Genomic DNA, 24,310 nt, shown 5'->3' on the forward strand with positions numbered 1-24,310 from the left:
CATCACTACTCTGGATGGTCCTGACTTAGAATATGTGGACAACTACAATAACTAGGTGTCTGGTTAGACTGTAAACTCTCCTTCCAGACTCACATTAAGCATCTCCAATCCAAAATTAAATCTAGAAATCGGCTTCCTATTTTGCAACAAAGCATCCTTCACTCATGCTGCCAAACATACCCTCGTAAAACTGACTATCCTACCGATCCTTGACTTCGGTGATGTCATTTACAAAATAGCCCCCAACACTCTACTCAGCAAACTGAATGTAGTCTATCACAGTGCAATCCGTTTTATCACCAAAGCCCCATAACCTACCCACCACTGCGACCTGTATGCTTTCGTTGGCTGCCCTTCACTACATATCCGTCGCCAAACCCACTGGGTCCAGGTCATCTATAAGTCTTTGCTAGGTAAAGCCCCATCTTATTTCAGATGACTGGTCACCATAGCAACACCCACCCGTAGCATGCGCTCCAGCAGGTATATTGCACTGGTCATCCCCAAAGCCAACACTTCCTTTGGCCGCTTTTCCTTCCAGTTCTCTGCTGCCAATGACTGGATCGAATTGCAAAAATCTCTGAAGCCTCATATCTCCCTCCCTAACTTTAAGCATCAGCTGTATGAACTGCTTACCGATCACTGCACCTGTACACAGCCAATCTGTAAATAGCACACCCGACTACCTCATCCCTATATTATTACTTACTCTCTTACTCTTTTGCAACCCAGTATCTCTACTTGCACATTCATCATATGCACATCTATCACTCCAGTATTAATGCTAAATTGTAACTATTTTCACATCTATGGCCTATTTATTGCCTACCTCCATACTCTTCTACATTTGCACACACTACATAGATTTGTCTATTTTTCGTTTATTTTCTTTTATGTATGTTTGTTGGTATAACTCTGTGCTGTTGGTTTTGTCGCACTGCTTTGCTTTATCTTGGCCAGGTCGCAGTTGTAAATGAGAAACTTTTCTCAATTGCTCTACCTGATTAAATAAAGGTGAAATTAAAAATTAAAAAAGATAAACAGCACAGCTTTCAAGACCAGAGAACATCCCATTCAGAAGACGCTGAAACGTAGCAGGAGCGTTGTGTCGGCCAAAACTCATGACCGTAAAGGAGATCTGAATGAGTATTAAAAGCAGATATTTCACAAGCTCTTGATGACAAAGGCACCTGCCAGTAACTTCAGCAAATCAAACTTGGCAGCATCAACCTGGTCAACACAATCTTCCATCCGTGGGAGTGGGTAACAGTCAGGTTGTCACACTATTAACCTTCCGGTAGTCAGTGCAAAATCTAAGAACCATCTGGCTTGCTCATCAAGAGACACAGGGAGGCCAAACTGGAGAATGATGGTACAGCGATATCATTAACTAGCAAGTACTTAATCGCTGAATCCGAGTGACGTAGCTTCTCCAATGAGACAATAAACGTTTAATGGGGACAGCGTCCCCTATATCTCTTGACACACAATGATGAAAATAATCATGGCCTCTAAACCTTCAAGCTAGCCTTTAGCTCAGTGCAGATGTTGCCAGTGTTCCATAGTTTCTGGTTCGGTTATGTACTTACGGTCACTATGGGGATGACGTTGTCATTGCACTTATTTTTTATTATTATTATTTATTTATATTTACCCCTTTTTCTCCCCAATTTCGTGGTATCCAATTGTTTTTAGTAGCTACTATCTTGTCTCATCGCTACAACTCCCGTACGGGTTGAAAGTCATGCGTCCTCCGATACACAACCCAACCAAGCCGCACTGCTTCTTAACACAGCGTGCATCCAACCCAGAAGCCAGCCGCACCAATGTGTCGGAGGAAACACCGTAAACCTGGCAACCTTGGTTAGCGCGCACTGCGCCCGGCCCGCCACAGGAGTCACTGGTGCGCGATGAGAGAAGGACATCACTACCGGCCAAGCCCTCCCTAACCCGGACAACACTGGGCCAATTGTGCGTCACCCCACGGACCTCCCGGTCGCGGCCAGTTACGACAGAGCCTGGGCGCGAACCCAGAGTCTCTGATGGCACAGCTGGCGCTGCAGTACAGCGCCCTTAACCACTGCGCCACCCGGGAGGCCGTCGATGCACTTATTGATGAAGCTGGTGACTGTGGTGGTATTGTCATGTTTTGTCTTATATTGTCTTGTCATTTTGCTTTTCCTTCTGTTCGTTTTCCCCCTGCTGGTCTTTTTAGGTTCGTTCCCCTTTTTCTCTCTCCCTCTCTCTCTCTCTTCTCTCTATCGTTCCGTTCCTGCTCCCAGCTGTTCCTATTCCCCTAATCAATCATTTAGTCTTCCCACACCTGTTCCCTATCTTTTCCCCTGATTAGAGTCCCTATTTCTCCCCTTATTTTCCGTTTCTGTCCTGTCGGATCCTTGTATATTGTTCACCGTGCTGTGTCTTTGTATCGCCCTGTCGTGTCGTGTTTCCCTCAGATGCTGCGTGGTGAGCAGGTGTCTGAGTCTGCTACGGTCAAGTGCCTTCCCGAGGCAACCTGCAGTTTATTATCGAGTCTCCAGTCAGTTCTCGTGATTACGAGTGGAATTGTTTTTTATGCTTTATTTACCGCTCCGATTTGTCTAGGAGTATTGCTATTTCCTTAAACTGGATTAAAGACTCTGTTTTCGCCAAGTCGCTTTTGGGTCCTCATTCACCTGCATAACAGGTATACTCCTTAATGCCATTTGATGATTCCCGTGACATTTTCCAGTCTGTGCTAGCAAAACAGTCCTGCAGCGTAGCATCCGTATCATCTGATCACTTCTGTATTGAGCGAGTCACTGGTACTTCCTGCTTTAGTTTTTGCTTGGAATCAGGAATATAAAATTATGGTCAGATTTGCCAAATGGAGGGTGAGGGAGAGCTTTGTATACGTCTCTGTGTGTGGAGTAATGGTGGTCTAGAGTTTCTTTCCCCTCTGGTTGCACATTTGACATGTTGGTCTTCGCGTCGGACTCATTAAAGAAAAAACCTTTGTCCAGTTCGAGGTGAGTAATTGCTGTTCTGATGTCCAGAAGCTTTTTTCGGTCATAAGAGAGTTAGAAGCAACATTATATACAAAATGAGTAACAAACAATGCGAAAAAATGAACAAAATAGCACAGTTGGTTTGGAGCCCATAAAACGGCGGCTATGCCCTCCATTGGCATTCTAATCTTACCAAGTATAAGTGAACCAGAGATAATGATTATTAATCATTTACAAAATGGGTAATCTCTTGGTAATAATGGATTCTCAGTGTAATTTTATAGACACTTGCATCCCAAACTTCTAAAGCCTATGTTACATACAGTATGCTCACAGCAGCTCTAAGAAATTAACTTCCCCAGTCACTATGTTTGGCTACAGTCACTTTACTTAAAAAGAAAGATAAGGATGCATTGTCGTGCGGATCCTTCCGCCCAGTATCACTCTTGAAAGTGGATTCTAAAATCATTGCTAAGGCATTAGCTTTTCACATAGAAACAGTAATACAAAAGTTGATTCGCTCAAACAGGTTTTATATGGAACAGGATGTCTTCAGACAATCTGACTTTTTTCAATATATACCAATAATGCTTCAAAAGTGCTGACAAAGCATTTGATAGAGGGGATTGGAGACATTTGGTGGCTGTTTAAAAAACAAAACATGTTTTGGTCCGATATTTATTTCCTGGATTGAGCTATTGTACAAATCCTCCATTGTAAGTAAAAAATTGTTCTTAATTTACTTGCCTGGTTAAATATTTTTTTTAAATCTATTTGAACAAATGGACAGATCTCTGAATCATTCAAGTTATCAAGAGAGACTTGGATGCCCTCTGTCTAGCTATTTATTTTCTTTAGCCACAGAACCCCTAGCATCAATAATTGGAACCCATGACTCAATCCAGGCATAGAGATTGGTGGAGATGAACATGTGACATTTATTTTACTTATCAGGACTCAAAGTGAATTGGGATTTTTTTTACAATGCCCTTTTTTAATTATGACTTTTCAAGCTTAAAGTAAATTTAAGTGGAAATAGACACATGAAATACCTGAGTGTTCTGATACCATGCAATCTGGAGGAGGCGTATAAAATCAATTACTTTCCTTTTAATAGATAATATTGAATCCGATGTTCAGAGATGGAGATCTCTCCCTTTTTCTAGTTAGGTAGGCTCAACATAATCAAAATTAAAATCTTACCAAGGTTGATGTATTTATTCTTGGCCCTGCCAGTTGAAATTCCATCCAACTTTTAAAATAAAATACAGTGGGGCAAAAAAGTATTTAGTCAGCCACCAATTGTGCAAGTTCTCCCACTTAAAAATATGAGAGAGGCCTGTAATTTTCATCATAGGTACACTTCAATTATGACAGACAAAATGAGAAAAAAATCCAGAAAATCACATTGTAGGATTTTTTATTAATTTATTTGCAAATTATGGTGGAAAATAAGTATTTGGTCAATAACAAAAGTTGATCTCAATACTTTGTTATATATATGTCTTCACAAGGTTTCCACACAGTTACTGGTATTTTGGCCCATTCCTCCATGCAGATCTCCTCTAGAGCAGTGATGTTTTGGGGCTGTTGCTGGGCAACACAGACTTCAACTCCCTCCAAAGATTTTCTATGGGGTTGAGATCTGGGGACTGGCTAGGCCACTCCAGGACCTTGAAATGCTTTTTACGAAGCCACTCCTTCGTTGCCCGGGCGGTGTGTTTGGGATCATTGTCATGCTGAAAGACCCAGCCACGTTTCATCTTCAATGCCCTTGCTGATGGAAGGAGGTTTTCACTCAAAATCTCATGATACATGGCCCCATTCATTCTTTCCTTTACACGGATCAGTCGTCCTGGTCCCTTTGCAGAAAAACAACCCCAAAGCATGATGTTTCCACCCCCATGCTTCACAGTAGGTATGGTGTTCTTTGGATGCAACTCAGCATTCTTTGTCCTCCAAACACGACGAGTTTAGTTTTTACCAAAGGGTTATATTTTGGTTTCATCTGACCATATGACATTCTCTCAGTCTTCTTCTGGATCATCCAAATGCTCTCTAGCAAACTTCAGACGGGCCTGGACATAAGCAGGGGGACACGTCCGGCACTGCAGGATTTGAGTCCCTGGCGGCGTAGTGTGTAGTGTAGTGTGTTACTGATGGTAGGCTTTGTTACTTTGGTCCCAGCTCTCTGCAGGTCATTCACTAGGTCCCCCCTTGTGGTTCTGGGATTTTTGCTCACCGTTCTTGTGATCATTTTGACCCCACGGGGTGAGATCTTGCGTGGAGCCCCAGATTGAGGGAGATTATCAATGGTCTTGTATGTCTTCCATTTCCTAATAATTGCCCCCACAGTTGATTTCTTCAAACCAAGCTGCTTGCCTATTGCAGAGTCAGTCTTCCCAGCCTGGTGCAGGTCTACAATTTTGTTTCTGGTGTCCTTTGACAGCTCTTTGGTCTTGGCCATAGTGGAGTTTGGAGTGTGACTGTTTGAGGTTGTGGACAGGTGTCTTTTATACTGATAACAAGTTCAAACAGGTGCCATTAATACAGGTAACGCGTGGAGGACAGAGGAGCCTCTTAAAGAAGAAGTTACAGGTCTGTGAGAGCCAGAAATCTTGCTTGTTTGTAGGTGACCAAATACTTATTTTCCACCATAATTTGCAAATAAATTTATTAAAAATCCTACAATGTGATGTTCTGGATTTTTTTCTCTCATTTTGCCTGTCATAGTTGAAGTGTACCTATGATGAAAATTACAGGCCTCTCTCATATTTTTAAGTGGGAGAACTTGCAGAATTGGTGGCTGACTAAATACTTTTTTGCCCCACTGTAAATGGCCTGCTCTCCAACTTGTTTTGGAATGGAAAGACCTCAAGTCAAATTAATTGTTTTACACTTACCCTATGAAGCTGGAGGTCTTGGACGACGTCATATTAAGATATATTAATGGGCTGCACAACTGAATGGAGGAATATCTGAAAGAAGCCGATTGCCAAGTTATATCAAGAAGTTGATTGTCAAGTTTTATCAAGGGTTGATTGATGGTTCAGAACCATTAGGAAAAAATGGGAAATCTAAAGGACATTTTTTTTATGAGCATGGCCTTATTCTATTACAGCATATTGAATGACTGTCATTCATATTCCATTCACCCTGCTCAGCAAGTTTAGGCTACTACATGATTCTTATGTTTTCCCTACATCAGTCATGAGGTTTCTTCAAGGGTGTAATCATTAGTCCAACAGTTGCAAACGTTGGACTAAAAAAGTATGTTTATCTCTGTTTTTTTCCATTGTCTTCTGTTTTAGAAGTGTTTTTTTCAACAGAATCGGCAGAATGAATACACCCCTGATCACACGTAAACACAGTTCACTTTAATAGCAGCCTTTGATCGGTGTAGAATTCCTTCTCGCATCTACACGCTCTCCACCTCTCACTTTTTCCCTTCGCTTGTGAACTTCAGTTAGCCATCAAGCTAACAAAGTTATTCCCAGATGAGTTTTGCAATGGAGCCCTCTTTGTCTGGAGAAATAGGAGCTGTAGGAGTTGTATGTACTACACTTTGTTTCGGGACAAACTGGAGTTCCAATATGGAAATTGTTTGTTTGCTGAGGATTATAGGCTTGAGGTGTATGTATGCGGATGATTCAACACTATACACGTCAGCTACTACAGTGACTGAATGTCCAGTCTGACACCTTCAAGTTCAGAGTTGTCATCCAAGACCCTCACCAGAAGAGGGATTAATCGTGAGCTTGATCTACAATCCATTGGGGAACATGGCTCCAGTGGTTCTGCCAGTGAAGAAGATCCTGCAAGAGCTGTGCAGACTGAACCTAGGCTGGGATGACTTCGTGCCAGATCAGCTTGCTCAGGAATGGTCGACCGGATGAAGGTGCTCCATCAATAGAAAGACTTGAGTTGGTCAGTGCTTTAAACCCTCAGGCTTTGGAGAGTCACCGTTCATTCAGCTGTATCACTTCTCAGATGCAAGTGAAGAAGGCTACGGTACAGTGAGCTACCTGCTGCAACGGAACAGGCACGATGAAGTACATTGTGCCTTCATCATTGTGAAGGCTAGAGTTGCTCTGCTCAAACATACCATAATTCCCTTATGGAGCTCACAGCAGCCACCATGGCAGGACGAATGGACAAGATTCTGAAAAGAGAGCTGCAACTTGAAGTTTCCGTTTTGTGGACGGATAGTACAGCCGTAATGAAGAACATCACAAACATGGCTCTGTATGTAGTGTTGAGTAATTGTTTCATGTTTAAGATATCAATTAGGTGCCGGTAATGTGGGAGCCAATTTAGGATTGTCAACATTAGTATAAAATACATTTCTTGGTTTACTTCATGTTAAATTGTTTAAAACCAGCACCAGCTGTGCCACCAGTGTTAAGAAGCAGTGCGGCTTGGTTGGGTTGTGTATCGGAGGACGGGAGGGGTAGCGATGAGACAAGATAGTAGCTACTAAAAAATCATACGGTTTTCTTACCACATCCTAATTGTTATCTCTGTGGAAATAATTGTGCGTACCTGAAGATACTTACCTTTGGTATTGTTACTTACTTGAAGATCTGTGGATACCTGTACACACTGGAAACCTGTGGAATAAAGTAATTTGGTTTTGGAATCTGTGTTTGTTAGAGTGATGGGCGTCTACCATACAGCCTAAAGCTAAGCTATCGCTGCCCCTACATGGCATTTTGTTTTGTGTTACGTTTGTGAAGTAGAAAAACAAACAAATGGTCAATTATGTAATCTAATCGGTTCATGGAGAAGGGGAGGCAGTATTGGTAAAGGTGTGTGTGAGTGTTTGTGTGTGTGTGTGTGCATGGATGCGTGTGGTTGTGTGATTTTGGCTAGTTGCATGAGAGCTCTAAAGCAGCTGTACCTTCGGGTTAAAAAACTTGAGGTAGAAACCACAATGTAGAAATGAAACTGTGTAGGTGTGTTTTTTCCTTTATGGTGTGAGAAAGCTGCGAGATGTTCTGTGTAAGTGTGATTGTGTTTATTCATCTGTGCATTCTCAGTACAGGAAACCTCATTGTATATGTTTAAACCATAGCACTTGTTTACTGATTACACCATGTAAGTGTGATACTCAAAAAGCAGAGAGACATAAATGTGTGTATCCAACAGACAAATGAAGGCACAAGGAGAATCAGTTAAATTTTGTAAAAATAGTGCTCTTTAATATACATTGTTGAAATATCTTAGAAATATAAATATGTGCAAAGTTCAATCTTTAATTTCTCTTCTGAAATGCTTTTAGTTTTTTGTTGTTCCAGATAGTTGGGCTTGCACTGTCTGCCAGTCTAGTGGCGAGGTTATGAGCAGTCTTTATAAAAGACAAATACTTCTGACACACACATGTAGCTGAGCTGGTGCGACACATTAGGTTGATATGACGATAATAGATGTTAAAAATTACAACCGTTGCTCTTCTACTAACTAGGCTCCTATCAGGAAGACATAGATTTAGCTAAACACAACATCATCTTCAAATGAAGGATTTGTTGTCTCTGTGGCCCAGTGTGAAAACAATCTTGCCTACTCATCCCTCACCACTCACTCACTATTACCGCTTCTCCCACAATCCTCCTTGCATGTCCCCCCCTCATCCAGCCTCAGCCACACTCGTCTTCAGCACTCTTCCCTCACCCTTCAACCCCCCCCCCCCCCCAGACTACTGACTATGTTCGGCTTCAGTTTCTGTTCCTGAATGAGTCCCAAATGGCACCCAATTCTATATACAGTGCACAACTTTTGACCAGGGCTAGTGCACTTTAAAGGGAATAAGGTGGCATTTGGGACACATATTGTTCCTGCCTGCCAGGAACTAAAATAACATCCACTGTTAGCTTTGGGGTTGAGTGAGAGAGAGATCTATCTATTTATATAAATAAGCGAGCGAGCGGTGTTAGTGTTATCATACATCCGAGTAGATGGATGGAGAGATGGGAAGAAAGACAAAGACACAGAGGCATCTCCATCACATTCTAACAGAAGAGCTACCAAAGCTGCAGTTACAGTGCTGTGAAAAATAATTTGCCCCATTTTGGATTCTCTATTTTTGCATATTTTTTCCAACATCGCTGTGGAGGAATTTAGGCCCACTCTTGCATGGAGAACTGATTTAACTCAGCCACATTTGTGGGTTTTCATGCATAAACTGCTTGTTTCAAGTCCTCCAACAACATCTCATTTTGGATTAGGTCTGGACTTTGAGGTCATTCCAAAACTTAAAATGTGTTGCTTTTTAACAATTTTCATGTAGACATGATTGTGTGTTTTGGATCATTGTTTTGCTGCATGACTCGGGACCTTTACCACTTGCCTTAATAGACAGAACCATGAATTCTACTCTCTATCAGGAAATCTACAGGAGAATGTCAGGCCATCCGTCTGTGAGCTGAAGCACAGCTGGGTCACGCAGCTAGACAATGATGCAAAACAAACAAAGTCTGAAAATGAAATGAAAATGTCTAAAAAGAAACAAATTTGAAGCCTTGTCAAAGTCCAGACCTAATCCCAATTGAGATGTTGTGACAGGACTTGAAACGAACAGTTCATGCTTGAAAACCCACAAATGTCGCTGACTTAAAGCAGTTCTGCATGCATGAGTGGGCCAAAATTCCTCCACAGCGACGTGAGAGTCGGATCAACAACTACAGGAAGCATTTGGTTGCAGTCATTGCAGCTAAAGATGGCACAACCAGTTATTGAGTGTAAGGGGGCAATTACTTTCACACACAGGGGCATTGGGTGTTGCCTAACTGTGTTTATGAAATAAGTATATAACTGTTATTTGTTCACTCAGGTTCCCTGTATTTAATATTAGGTTTGGGTTGAAGATCTGATAATTCAGTATCAAAAATATGCAAAAGTAGGCCTCCCGGGTGGCGCAGTGGTTAAGGGCCAGCTATGCCACCAGAGACTCTGGGTTCGCGCCCAGGCTCTGTCGTAACCGACCGCGACCAGGAGGTCCGTGGGGCGACGCACAATTGGCCTAGCATCGTCCGGGTTAGGGAGGGCTTGGCCGGTAGGGATATCCTTGCCTCATCGCGCACCAGCGACACCTGTGGCGGGCCGGGCGCAGTGCGCGCTAACCAAGGTTGCCAGGTGTGCGGTGTTTCCTCTGACACATTGGTACGGGTGGCTTCCAGAATGGATGCGCTGTATTAAGAAGCAGTGCGGCTTGGTTGGGTTGTGTATCGGAGGACGCATGACTTTCAACCTTCGCCTCTCCCAAGCCCGTACGGGAGGGGTAGCGATGAGACAAGATAGTAGCTACTAAAAAACAATTGGATACCATGAAATTAGGGAGAGAAAAAAAAAGAAAATGCAAAAGTAGAGAAAATTTGAAATACTTTTTCACAGCACTGTAAGCTGTATGTACGTGGTGTCTTGTGTATGTTTGTGAGGTTCGTGGTTGTCTTCAGCCATGATCCCCCACACCCTCCTATGAGGCTATGCTAGTTGGCATACAGCAGTGGAAATGTGTACGACACCACAAACACTTTCACTCTGCTTTTGGCCCCTTTGTTTGACACACTGCTGTTCTCCAGACACTCTCATTACCCCTCTCTCCTTGTCTCTCGCTTCCTTTCCCTCCCTCTCACAGTCCATTGAGCCCATTCTACATGTCAAACAGGAGAAAAAAAGGGAGGAGATGAAAGCCTCTATTGATCAATAGAAGGAGCAATACCTCAGCCACAGCAGCACAACAAACCCCAAACAACCTTCTGGCTATACTCCTAAAGCCACACACGTCACTGTGTGTGTTTGCATGTATGTGTGGCATGTCCACGGTCTGCATTATCGACCTATCAATCTTTTTGACTACCCAATCACAGCACCCGCTGGGAGATTGGGTCACTGGCTGAGAGGGCAACGACTTTTAACCCCCCCAGTCTCGTCTTAACTCCCATTAACGGTCTGTCCAGGAGTGGAGGAGTATCAATGGTTACCTATATTAGGCTCCCCTTGGTAAGAAAGCAGTGGCATCGATTTGGAACAACTTACCCTTTCCAAATCCTATCCTCAACCGTTAGAGGGGAAAACCCCAAACCTGAACTGTGTGAGTGTGTGTTTTTGTGTGTATGTGTGTGTTAGATAGGGGCATCGTACTCCTCCAAGAAGTTCCTGAGTGTGTGAGGGAGCTGGTGTGTGTCGGGGCTGGCCGAGCCCCCGAGGTGTCCGTTCAGGGTCCTCCTACACAGGTGTTGGAGGGAGGACAGGGAGGAGGGGAGGGGTCGACGCAGCTCCAACGGAACCTTCTCTCCCCCTGAGTGTATCAGATACACACTCCCAGTCCCCGACCCCACAGTCTCCCCTGCCGCCGCAGCCGTGCATCCCCCCGCCCTTACCCCAGCCTCCCCTCCTCCTCCTGCTGCTTCTCCACCTCGCCCCTCCTTCCCCATGTAGTGTCCAATCAGTTTGAGCACACAGTCGAAGCGAGGGGGCATGTGTGTGCAGCACGAGTCAGGTTGCAGGTAAAAGCTCCCCCCCTGGCTGTGGATACGGAGGTTCTTTGTTCCACGGGCCGTCTGGACCGACAGTGTGAAGAAGTAGTGGTGGTCGGATGAGTCTCGAACCAGGAAAGTCCCGGGGGGCTGGGAGCGGAGCAGACAGCTAGCCTCACGACCCCCCACCGCACCCCAGTAGAACCCACTCTCTTGTAGCTTACGCACCGCACACAGCACCTGGAGCAAGGAGAAGAATAGGTTACTTACTGTATATTATAAACTGGGTGGTTCGAGCTCTGAATGCTGATTGGCTGAAAGCCATGGTATATCAGACTGTATACCACAGGTATACCACGGGACAAAACCTTTTTACTGCTCTAATTATATTGGTAAGCAATTTATAATAGCAATAAGGCACCTCGGGGGTTTGTGGTATATGGCCAATATACCATGGCTAAGGGCTGTATCCAGGCACTTCACATTCCCTTGTGCATAAGAACAGCCCTTAGCTACGGTATATTGGCCATATACCCCACCCACTCGTGCTTTATTGCTTAAAAATAGTGATGAGAATAACTACAATACATACACTGTCGTATACATACATACATACATACATACATACATACATACATACATACATACATACATACATACATACATACATACATACATACATACATACATACATACATACATACATACATACATACATACATACATACATACATACATACATACATACATACATACATACATACATACATACATACATACATACATACATACATCTCTTCCTATCTGCTGTCCCCACTTGCTTCAGCATGTCCACCATTGTTCCTGTACCCAATAAACTAAATTAGTGTCCTGGGCTTCATGGCAGGCTGCCCCCAGGAGGTGAAGGTAGGCAACAACACCATTACGCTGATCCTCAACACGGGCGCTCCACAAGGGTGTGTGCGCAACCCTCACTGCACTCCCGGTTCACCCATGACAGAGTGGCCACGGACGTCTCCAACTCAATCATCAAGTTTGAACACAACAACAGTGGTCGTCCTGATTACCAACAATGTTGAGACAGCCGGCAGAGAGGTGGTGAGGCATCTGGCTGAGTGGTGCCAGAAAATAACCTCTTCCTCAACGTTAAAAAGATGAAGGAGCTGATCGTGGACTTCAGGAGACACCAGAGGGAGCACGCTCCCATCCACATTGACAGGTCCACTGTGGAGAAGGTGAAAAGCTCCAAGTTTCCTCAGAGTACACATCACTGACAAACTGAAATGGTCCACCCACACAGACAGTGTGGTGAAGAAGTGCAACAACCCCTCTTCAACCTCAGGTGGCTGAAGAAAATCATCTTGGCCCCTAAGACCCTCACAAACCTTAACAGATGCACCATTGAGAGCATCCTGTCGAGCTGTATCACCGTCTGGGATGACAACTGCACAGTCCAGAGGTTGGTGAGGTCTGCCCAATGTTGGCATCACCAGGGGCACACTGCCTGCCCTCTAGGACATCTACAGCACTGTCACTCTCACTAGCCGGCTACCCTCCGGTTTCTCAAACCTGCACCTTAGAGACTGCTGCCCTATAGGCATAGAACACTGGTCACTTTAATCATGTTTACATGTTTACATACAATTTTACCCAATTCATACGTCTATAATGTATTTTAATCAAGGCCTATCCTATTTAACTATTTCTGTACATATACTATTCTTCAGATATAGTACATACTCTAACCATAATGTCTGTACATCCCATCATATACACACACAGTACATTCAGAAAGTAGTCCTTGACTTTTTCCACATTTTGTTAAGTTACAGCAAGAACAGGTTCAGACATTTTTGCAAAGTAAAAAAAACTGAAATAACATTTACATAAGTATTAAGACGCTTTACTCAGTACTTTGTTGAAGCACATTTGGCACCAATTACAGCTTAGATTCTTCTTGGGTATGACCCTACAAGCTTAGCACACCTGTATGTGGGGAGTTTCTCCCATTCTTCGCTGCAGATCCATCTCTGGAGAGACCTGAACAGCTATTTTCAGGTCTCTCCAGAGATGTTTGATCAGGTACAAGTCCAGGCACTGGCTGGGCCACTCAAGGACATTGAGACTTGTACGAAGCCACTCCTGCGTTGTCTTGGCTTTGTGCTTAGGGTCATTGTCCTATTGGAAGGTGAACCTTAGCACCCCAGTCTGAGTGCTCTGGAGCATGTTTTCATCAAGGATCTCTCTGTACTTTGCTCCGCTCATCTTTCCCTCCATCCCGACCAGTCTCCCAATTCCTGCCGCTGAAAAACGTAACCACAGCATGATGCTGCCACCACCATGCTTCACCATAGGGATGGTGCCAGGGTTTCTCCAGACATTCCGCTTGGCATTCAGGCCAAAGAGTTCACTCTTGGTTTCATCAAACCAGAGAATCTTGTTTCTTAGAAGCCTTTTGGCAAACTCAAAGCATGCGGTCATGTGCCTTTCACTATGCTGTGCCTTGATTGTATTACTGTTGATGATATCTGGAAATGTGCATGTACATCCTGGCCCATCTACTGTTGCTAGTCCCAATTCTGACTTGTGCTCAGATATCTGCTTCACTGATTTCTGCTCTCGTAAAAGCCTGTGTTTTCTGTACGTTAACACTAGAAGCTTATTACCTAAATGTATCAATTGAAAGTGTAGGTTCACAGCTCCAATCCAGATGTGTTTGTCATTACTGAGATGTGGTTAATTAAGGAAGTGTGTTTTGAATACTGATGTTAACCTTTCTGGCAATAACCTTTTTCGGCAAGACAGATCTTCCAAAGGTGGAGAAATGGAAATCTTTACCAAGAATCACCTTCAGTGCTCGGTTGTCTCCACCAAGTCTGTCCCCAAACAATTTGATTTGCTGGTTTTAAGCATTAAACTTTCAAATAGCTCTTTGTTGACTGTTGCTGGGTGCTATCGTCCTCCATCAGCACCGGCCTGTACCCTACCTGCCCTAAGCACTCTCCTGGCCCCTTATTCTAAGTTTGAATTTGGCCTGCTTGGTGACCTAAACTGGGACATGCTTAAACCACCTGACCAAGTCCTAAAGCAATGAGACTCCCTAAATCTTTCTCAGATTATTACCAATCCACAAGGTATGACTACCATTAGGCCATCAGATTTGTTACCACTGCACCTTAACCTGTTACTCCTTACCCCTACTTTTTCGAACATTCTGTTAAAAATCGCGCAACATTTCAGCGCCCTGCTGCTCATGCCAGGAATATAGTATATGCATATGATTAGTATGTGTGGATAGAAAATACTCAGACGTTTATAAAACTGGTTAAATCACGGCTGTGACTATAACAAAACGTGCGTTTCATCGAAAAGCGCAGGAAAATCTGATCACTGAAAATGGAAAAATATATCCATCCGCCACTTCAACCCATTGATAAAGGCGAACCACATTAAATGGGGCTGAGGTTGCAATACCTACAGCTGACACACAATGTCAACAGTCTTTTGTATTTTGGTTGAGATTTACCCAGACATTATTTCCAGACGTACCCCATATAGAATATACATCGCCTCGTGATCAATTTGATCGCTTATTAACGTGTACTAATACCTAAAGTTGCATTACAAAAGTATTTTGAAGTATTTTGTGAAAGTTTATCGTCGACTTTTTTAATTTAAAAAAATGACGTTACAAGACGCTATTTTTTTCCGTTTATCACACAGTCTTCATAGATCGATATCTAGGCTATATATGGACCGATTTAATCGAAAAAAAGACCAAATAGTGATTATGGGACATCTAGGAGTGCCAACAAAGAAGATGGTCAAAGGTAATGAATGTTTTATATTTTATTTGTGCGGTATGTGTAGCGACGACTATGCTAATTATTTTGTTTACGTCCCCTGCGGGTCTTTTGGGGTGTTACATGCTATCAGATAATAGCTTCTCATGCTTTCGCCGAAAAGCTTTTAAAAAATCTGACTAGTTGCCTGGATTCACAACGAGTGTAGCTTTAATTCAATACCCTGCATGTGTATTTTAATGAACGTTTGAGTTTTAACTAGTACTATTAGCATTTAGCGTAGCGCATTTGCATTTCCAGATGTCTAGATGGGACGCCTGCGTCAGGTAGGAGCAAGAGGTTAAAGGACACATCACTGCACTCAACACTGCTCTGTAAACTGGTCATCTCTGTATACCCATCGCAAGACCCACTGGTTGATGCTTATTTGAAAGACCCTCTTAGGCCTCACTCCCCTTTATCTGCAATATCTACTGCAACCCTCATCCTCCACATACAACACCCGTTCCGCCAGTCACATTCTGTTAAAGGTCCCCAAAGCACACACATTTCTGGGTCGCTCCTCTTTTCTGTTCGCGGCAGCTAGCGACTGGAACGAGCGTAGCCTAGTGGTTAGAGTGTTGGACTAGTAACCGGAAAGTTGCGAGTTCAAACCCCCGAGCTGACAAGGTACAAATCTGTCGTTCTGCCCCTGAACAGGCAGTTAACCCACTGTTCCCAGGCCGTCATTAAAAATAAGAATATATTCTTAACTGACTTGCCTGGTTAAATAAATAAAAAATAAAAAACTGGACCATTGTCTCCATCTCTTCATTCAAAGACTCAATCATGGACACTTACTGACAGTTGTGGCTGCTTTGTGTGATGTATTGTTGTCTCTACCTTCTTACCCTTTGTGCTGTTGTCTGTGCCCAATAATGTTTGTACCATGTTTTGTGCTGGTACCATGTTGTTGTTACGTTGTGTTGCTACAATGCTGAGTTGTCATGTGTTGCTGCCTTGCTATGTTGTCGTCTTAGGTCTCTCTTTATGTAGTGTTGTCTCTCTGGTTGTGATGTGTGTTTTGTCATATATTTAATCCCAGGTCCCCGTCCCCACAGGAGGCCTTTTGGTAGGCCGTCACTGTAAACAAGAATTTGTTCTTAACTGACTAGCCCAGTCAAATAAAGGTTAAATAAAAAAATAATAAAATACTCTACCATAAACGTCTAATTGGTGGAGTGCTGCTGCAGAGAAAGGTTGTCCTTCTGGAAGGTTCTCCCATCTCCACAGAGGAACTCTAGAGCTCTGTCAGAGTGACCATTGGGTTGGTGGTCACCTCCCTGACCAAGGCCCCTTTCCCCCAATTGCTCAGCCTGACTTCTTCCATTTAAGAATGATGAAGGTCACTGTTCTTAGGGACCTTTATTGCTGCAGAAATGTTTTGGTACCCTTCCCCAGATCTGTGCTTCAACATAATCCTGTCTCAGAGCTCTATGGACAATTCCTTCAACCTCATGGCTTGGTTTTTGCCTCCGACATGCAACAGTGGGACCTTATACGTACAGGTGTGCACCTTTCCAAATCATGTCCAATCAATTTAATTTACCACAGGTGGACTCCAATGAAGTTGTAGTAGCATCTCAAGGATGATCAATAGAAACAGTATGCACCTGAGCTCAATTTCGAGTCTCATAGCAAAGTAATTTCTGTTTTTCTAAAGATTCTAAAAACCTGTTTTTGCTTTGTCATTATGGGGTGTTGTGTGTAGATTGCTGAGGAAATTGTTTTATTTTATCAATTTTTGAATAAGTCTGTAACATAACAAAATGTGGAATAAGTCAAGGGGTCTGAATACTTTCCGAGGACAATGTATATGTATCCTAATGTTTCTATATTTATTAATTATATTTTAAACTTTTTAGATGTCTGTATTGTTAGATATTACTTCACTGCTGGAGCTAGGAACACACGCATTTCGCTACACCCGCAATAACATCTGCTAAATATGTGTATGCGACCAATAAAAGTGGATTGATTTATCAACAAGAGGAACCATATTATACTATGTTGTAAAGACAACAATTGGACAAACCAAGAGACTGGGGGAGGAATAATGATGGGTTTGCATTCAGTAAAAGGCTAGCTAGTTTACCTCGAGTACATGTGGAGCTGACTGACACAGTCATGACGTATTTAACTGACCTGTTGGTAGTGTGCATGTGAGCTGAAGGGTTTATAGCGCAGGTGGTGCACATGAGACCCCTGACCTCTGGGCTCTGGGGGGGTCATGCTGCTCATGGTGGGGGGGGTCGCGCCTGCTGTGGGTTACCATGGCGCCCTGACCCCCACGCTCGGCTCGTTGACCGAGGGGTGGGGGGTCCAGAGCAGGGAGGGGCGAGGGAGAGTAGGGGGCAGGAGGGAGAGAGAGAAGAAGGGATGAAGAGGGTTTGCGATGTGGGAAAAGGGTGAGGGCGTGAGGAAGGGGGGGGGGGGGGGTGCACACACGTTTCCCAGAGCGATGACACTGAGGAGCAGTCCAAAGAGGACCTCAGAGAGACCACCCACTGCAGACAGCTGCAGAGAGAAAGGCGAGAGAGAGAGCAGGGGGCAGAAATGTGTTATCATACATTTTCTCGTGAACACTTCAAAGGTGTGAAATAGTATTTTTCCACTGATTCTATATGGAGGCCAACACATGGTGGAGTAAATCATCTGTATATAAAACACATTCACAAAAACACACATAGCTACACACCCACAAACATTCAGCTAGAGGTCTGAACCCTGATCCCTGTTGTCAGTCAGGTCATTATCATCTCTCGTTAAGGTCCAAATAACTTTTCACACACACACACACACACACACACACACACACACACACACACACACACACACACACACACACACACACACACACACACACACACACACACACACACACACACACACACACACACACACACACAGTGTTAAACAGCTCAGCTCAAACTCTCTTTTACCACTGGGGGGGGGTCAGAACACCAGGTTATTATGAATGAGTCTCCAGGTTCATTCTGAAAAAATAGCCTCATTCCCATGCAGCCTGCTGCTTTCACCAGCAGAGCTCTATGGTTCTCTGGTTTCATGGTAAATAGGCTACCCCCAGGTGGGTGGGTCTGGCCGTCTCACTGTGCTGCTGATCAGTGCATTTGGAGCAAGACGTAATGGGCCCAGCTCCATATTGAATAGATCTCCATTCACCAAGGGCCGATGCTAGTTGTTACTTGAAGCGGCAAGAGATGCCATAACTGCCCGCTCTGCAGCTGCTAAACATGGTGTCTGTCTGAGCTGAGCTGGGGCCCCTTCCAGCCACAAAATAGAAACGTGACTTACCCCCTAATTCTAAGAGTGTAGGCTGACTCGAGGAAACCTGGAGTTCCTCAAGGAGCTATTGCAGTCAATGGGTTCATATTTGCACCTTCGGTTTGTTGAGGGGTTCTTGGAACAACCTTTAATGTTTCAATATAGCAAAGGGTTAACATGATGAACATGAATAACATTTACTCTTACAGGGGGGGACAAAAATAACTAAAAGTCATGCCTCCAATATTCTGATAGGCCATTGCCACTACAATATATTATTGAATAGGTTCAAAATTGAACCCCTTGCATCACAAAAAGGTTACCGTTATATGCTTTACACAGGGGTTCCTTGAATAACTTTTTCAGAGAGGTTCCTCAAGGAACAGTTTTGACCTGAAAAAAAGGCATGTGGCAATCTGTTGAACACCAAAAGGTTATTTGAGGCATATTTCCTTCCAAGAGTGTGAATAAGGAGAATGAGTATAATACATCCCGAAAGCAAAGTCCTGTTCTGCATTGCGCCATTAAGCTGCCTGTAGTAGAGCTGGTTCCCTGTGATGTTTTTGGAGGCACAAATGGCTTCCCATATCGCCGTTATGATAATCATGTTTTTGCGCAATTGCTACGTATTGCTTAACATGTGCACTGTTCCAAACATATGCAGTATGCTATTTTATGCACCATGTACAGCAACAGCAGCACTCTATGCCCCGGGTATGGAGCCTGTTTATTTACCTTGGAGATTGTTCCTGTCCCGGGCTCCAGCGTTCCTCTCCAGGGAGAAAATATCCAAAGTCCCCGAATGTCTATGTGTTAAATCATTTATTAACTTTGTCATTAACTCTGAATATACGGCCTCTTCTAACCGACGGATGAATGTATCGGTAAAGACGTTGGTGTCCTCTCTCTCTCTCTCTCTCTCTCTCTCTCTCTCTCTCTCTCTCTCTCTCTCTCTCTCTCTCTCTCTCTCTCTTTCTCGCTCTCTCTCTCTTTCTCTCTCTCTCTCTAGCAAACGGAGGTAGCTGTTACCGCGGTCAACGAGTAGAGCGAAGGCTCCACCTCCTCAGCTCTGAGGTTCTTCCAGTAAACACACACACACATGCGCGCGCTTTGGCAGATTGCCAATAAATAATCAGTGCGTGACCTTTTACGGGAAGATTCCCGTAGTTATTGGCTGGTGAGTCCTCCCTTCCCATCCACTCCTCTGACAAGGTGAAACAGTTGAAGCCGTTTGCTTAGACTACCCTTGATAAAAACCACAATTCAAGCATGACTGACGACTAGCCTACTGCACTTATAAACAAGGTGTTACACAACACACAATTTAAACTCAAGCTTCCACAGTATACTGTAGGCCCCTCGAACTCAACTCTGGAATAGACGCCAGTCACGCTGCGTTTTTTCATTGTTACTGTTTAAGGTACTGATTTATATCTGGGACACCAGGTGGGTGCAACTAATTATCATGTAGAACAGAAAAACAGCAGGCTCCGGACCTCGTATGGTAAGTTGTATAGCCAGCCTGTCCCTTCTGTAGGGTATAACGTACTCCAAAAATCAAATCCAGATCAATACAACCGGTGTATACCTTTTATTAATTTAACCTTTATTTAACTAGGCAAGTCAGTTAAGAACAAATTCTTATTTACAATCACGGCCGGTTGTAATACAGCCTGGACCTTACCGTGAAATGCTTACTTATAATGCAGTTTTAAAAAATGTTAAGAAATGATTTACTAAATTAAATACACTAAAGTAAAAAATAAATAAAAGTAATACAAAATAATAGCGAGGCTATATACAGGTACTCAATGCGTGAGGGTACAGGTTAGAAAGTAGGGTTTTCCAAACTCGGTCATGGGCATCCCTGGGTGCACGTTTTGTTTTTTGCCCTAGAACATCACATCTAATTCAAATAACCAAAGCATGATGATGAGTTGGTTATTTGAATCAGTAGTGTAGTGCTAGGGCAACAAAACAAAAAACTTGCACCCAGAGGGGCCCATGACCGAGTTTGGGAAACACTGCTATAAGGAACCCGAGTTAGGGTAGTTTATATTTGCAATTTCCAAAGCCTTCTGCCTGTAAGGCCTCTTGAATTAGGTAGGCTATCATGCAAGTAAACATCTTGTCGCCTTAGAATATTGATCTACCCCTGATAGCAAAATGTGTAGCCGATAGTAGAGGTGCGATTTCAAGGTGCCCATAAAGTACCCTCAAAGTCAGGTCCCGGACAGAACCACCTGGCTCTGTAGTTCAGAACTCGACCGCTAGAGGTCCCACTAGAACTGGAATTGTATTTATTAATACAGACAAATAAGTAATGTACTGTGTGTGTGTGGCGCATTCAGTTACGTTGAAATAATGTGGATACATAGATTTATTTAATCCAGATTCTGCCCTCAACTAAATTTGGATTTATAATCCAGCTGTACCCCGATGCACAGACGTTGAACGTTGTGTGCAGAACATTTTGTGCATGTGAGGTAAGGATGTCCTTGTTTCGTTTCAATTTGCTGATAAAGTTGGGTTGATTGAAACGGATGTCATGATGGCGGCTCCCATGTCGTGGAGGAAGCTTGTGTACTCACCGGTCCTCACCGGGGTTTTCACCCGAATATCAGACCGATTGTTCCGCACACGGGATCGGAGGAGAGGGTAATATACGACTGTTGTAGACATGGATAAAAAAAGACAGACACTTTTTCTCCGTCAGACGTAATGACAGAGCTCTCATGTCTTGCCTGCGACGTGTGCGTACTGCCTGTCTTTACGTGCACGGTGTTTCCTGATTTTTTTTTTTCGCAATGTCAATTTGATATCTTGCGTCAAATATTATTGAAACATTTTTTTATGTTGCATTCGTTGATCTGATTGTCATTACTGGTGTGTGCAAATAGTTTACATCTTACAACATAGCTACATGCTCAAGTCAAGGTTACATAATAAACGCACGAGCAAGTCAAGTTCAGCCAGTAGATATGAACTTTGCAAAATATTTTTTGTAGGCTAGATATGGCGCAATATGAGACTTCCTTTCCAGTTTCTTTAAGCCTTATCTGTGAATTCGCGTCTTCCTCCTTGTGTTGTCAAGTCTTTGCGTGTAGAGTAAGAGTGACTCAGAAATTCCCTGAATAAGGACATATCTAAGGTCTTTTTGTTCGTTTCCTGAAAACCTAAAGTAAGAACGACTGTCAGCTGTCTGTCCACAACTGCATATAGTTGTTGAGTTTTACATCTTAAGTAGCTAATACCATAATGTCTCACAGACAGTCTGTCTGGCCTAGGCATGGCTGTGAGTACCAAGGTCAGGGTTGTAGACTGTCATGCAGGAGTGAGATCAACCCTGGGCGGTCAAAACGACTTCTCATCTAGCCTAGGGTTGCATCCCAAATTGCACCAAATTCCCTAATTAGTGTACTACTTTTGACCAGGGCAAGTAGTGCATAGAGATTTGGGACATAACTGAGCTTTATCGTCATTCCTATAACCTGAGGTGGCTATCATGGCACCTAGACTAGCTAGGCTACATGTGATTCTTAATAATAAAAATATGTGGTATTTGTATAGTTTTCAAGGACCAGTATAGCATGCTTATGGCCATAGACAGAACAGTTTTATCTCAATATTCATGGCACCCTAGAGTCTTGATTTGGCTAAACACTATCACATCTCTATTCACTGCAGCTGAGCGACAGATGATGGAGGCACTTGCATGTCCAGTTGAAGTTGGAAGTTTACATACACTTAGGTTGGAGTCCATTAACTCGTTTTTAAACCACTCCACAAATGTCTTGTTAACAAACCATAGTTTTGGCAAGTCGGTTAGGACATCTACTTTGTGCATGACACAAGTAATTTTTCCAACAACTGTTTATAGACATATTATTTCACTTATAAATTCACTGTATCACAATTGCAGTGATGCTTGGCAAATCAAAAGAAATCAGCCAAGACTTCAGAAAAACTATAGTAGACCTCCACAAGTCTGGTTCATCCTTGGGAGCAATTTCCAAATGCCTGAAGGTACCACGTTTATCTGTACAAACAATAGAACGCAAGTATAAACACCATGGAACCATGCAGCCGTCATAACGCACAGGAAGGAGACATGTTCTGTCTCCTAGAGATTAACGTACTTTGGTGTGAAAAGTACTCATCAATCCTAGAACAACAGCAAAGGACCTCTATGCTGGAGGGAACTGGTACAAAAGTATCTATATCCACAGAAAAAACCTGAATGGCCACTCAGCCATGAAGAAGCCACTGCTCCAAAACCGCCATTAAAAAAGCCAGATGACGGTTTGCAACTGCACATGGGGACAAAGATTGTACTTTTTGGAGAAATGTCCTCTGGTCTGATGAAATAAAAATATAACTGTTTGGCCATAATGACCATCGTTATGTTTGGAGGAAAAAGGGGGAGGCTTGCAAGCCGAAGAACCACATCCCAACCGTGAAGCATGGGGGTGGCAGCATCATGTTGTAGGGGTGTGTTGCTGCAGGAGGGACTGGTGCACTACTCAAAATAGATGGCTCATGAGGAAAAAGAAATGTTGTGGATATGTTGAAGCAACATCTCAAGACATCAGTCAGGAAGTTAAAGCTTGGTTGCAAATGGGTCTTCCAAATGAACAATGACCCCAAGCATACTTTCGAAGTTGTGGCAAAATGGCTTAAGGACAACAAAGTCCAAGTATTGGAATGGCCGTCACAAAGCCCTGACCTCAATCCTGTAGAAATTTTGTGGGCAGAACTGAAAAAGTGTGCGAGCAAGGAGGTCGACAAACCTGACTTGGTTACACCAGCTCTGTCAGGAGGAATGGGCCAAAATTCACCCAACTTATTGTAGGAAGCTTGTGGAAGGCTACCTGACACGTTTGACCCAAGTTAAACAATTTAAAGGCAATGCTACCAACTACTAATTGAGTGTGTAAACTTCTGACCCACTGAGAATGATGAAAGAAATAAAAGCTGAAATCATTCTCTCTACTAAACTCAGCAATAAAAGAAACGTCCCTTTTTCAGGACACTGTCATTCAACGATAAATAGTAAAAATCCAAATAACTTCACAGATCTTCATTGTAAAGGGTTTAAACACTGTTTCCTATGCTTGTTCAATGAACCATAAACAATTAATTAACATGCAGCTGTGGAACTGTCGTTAAGACACTAACAGCTTACAGACGGTAGGTAATTAGGTTATGAATACTTAGGATACCTAAGAGGCCTTTCTACTGACTCTGAAAAACGCCAAAAGAAAGATGCCCAGGGTCCCTGCTCATCTGTGTGAACGTGCCTTAGGCATGCTGCAAGGAGGCATGAGGACTGCAGATGTGACCAGAGCAATAAATTGCAATGTCCCGTATTGTGAGACACCTAAGACAGCGCTACAGGACGGACAGCTGATCATCCTCGCAGTGGCATGCCACGTGTAACAACACCTTCACAGGATCGGTACATCCGAACATCACAACTGGGGGACCGGTACAGGATGGCAACAACAACTGCCCGAGTTACACCAGGAGCGCACAATGCCTCCATCAGTGCTCAGACTGTCCACAATAGGCTGAGAGAGGCTGGGCTGAGGGCTTGTAGGCCTGTTGTAAGGCAGGTCCTCATCAGACATCACCAGCAACAGCGTTGCCTATGGGCACAAACTCACCGTCGCTGGGCCAGACAGACAGGACAGGCAAAAAGTCGCAGTTTTGTCTCTCACCA

At 43.5% G+C, this 24,310-nt stretch overlaps 2 protein-coding genes across 10 annotated transcripts in view; one reads left to right on the plus strand and one right to left on the minus strand.

The window, feature by feature from the left end:
• Positions 1-9,638: 9,638 nt before the first annotated feature.
• LOC124038438 (suppressor of cytokine signaling 3-like) lies at positions 9,639-19,811 on the minus strand. 7 transcript variants are annotated; one of them, XM_046354314.1, is made up of 5 exons: positions 19,324-19,811; positions 18,912-18,981; positions 18,619-18,734; positions 17,449-17,820; positions 9,639-11,701 (listed from the first exon to the last, which is right to left on the minus strand). In XM_046354314.1, exons 4-5 carry the CDS (start codon positions 17,542-17,544, stop codon positions 11,108-11,110), a joined length of 690 nt encoding a protein of 229 aa, XP_046210270.1. In that variant the 5' UTR covers positions 17,545-17,820; positions 18,619-18,734; positions 18,912-18,981; positions 19,324-19,811; the 3' UTR covers positions 9,639-11,107. The 7 variants fall into 7 exon arrangements, with proteins under 7 accessions (XP_046210270.1, XP_046210273.1, XP_046210274.1 ...); XM_046354317.1 differs by having other exon boundaries at positions 18,912-19,004; XM_046354318.1 differs by lacking the exon at positions 18,912-18,981.
• Positions 19,812-20,917: 1,106 nt separating this feature from the next.
• LOC124038439 (CDP-diacylglycerol--glycerol-3-phosphate 3-phosphatidyltransferase, mitochondrial-like) overlaps positions 20,918-24,310 on the plus strand; it is a 42,862-nt gene continuing 39,469 nt past the window's right edge. For 2 of the 3 annotated variants that reach the window (XM_046354321.1, XM_046354320.1), the window contains exon 1: positions 21,113-21,246. In XM_046354321.1, coding sequence (XP_046210277.1) covers positions 21,137-21,246 — 110 coding nt within the window. In that variant the 5' untranslated portion in view covers positions 21,113-21,136. Of the gene's footprint in view, positions 21,075-21,112; positions 21,247-24,310 lie in introns of those variants that run through there. The other variant, XM_046354322.1, reaches the window with a different exon arrangement.

The sequence above is a fragment of the Oncorhynchus gorbuscha genome, linkage group LG06, assembly GCF_021184085.1.
Source record: "Oncorhynchus gorbuscha isolate QuinsamMale2020 ecotype Even-year linkage group LG06, OgorEven_v1.0, whole genome shotgun sequence".
Classification (NCBI taxonomy): Eukaryota; Metazoa; Chordata; class Actinopteri; order Salmoniformes; family Salmonidae; genus Oncorhynchus; species Oncorhynchus gorbuscha.

Excerpts from the sequence above, each read along its gene's own strand:
- LOC124038438 (XM_046354318.1), bottom strand. The coding sequence starts at position 17,544 with ATGAGCAGCATGACCCCCCCAGAGCCCAGAGGTCAGGGGTCTCATGTG. Across the intron at positions 11,702-17,448 it reads CACATGCACACTACCAACAG|GTGCTGTGTGCGGTGCGTAA; the intron begins GTCAGTTAAATA and ends TCCTTGCTCCAG.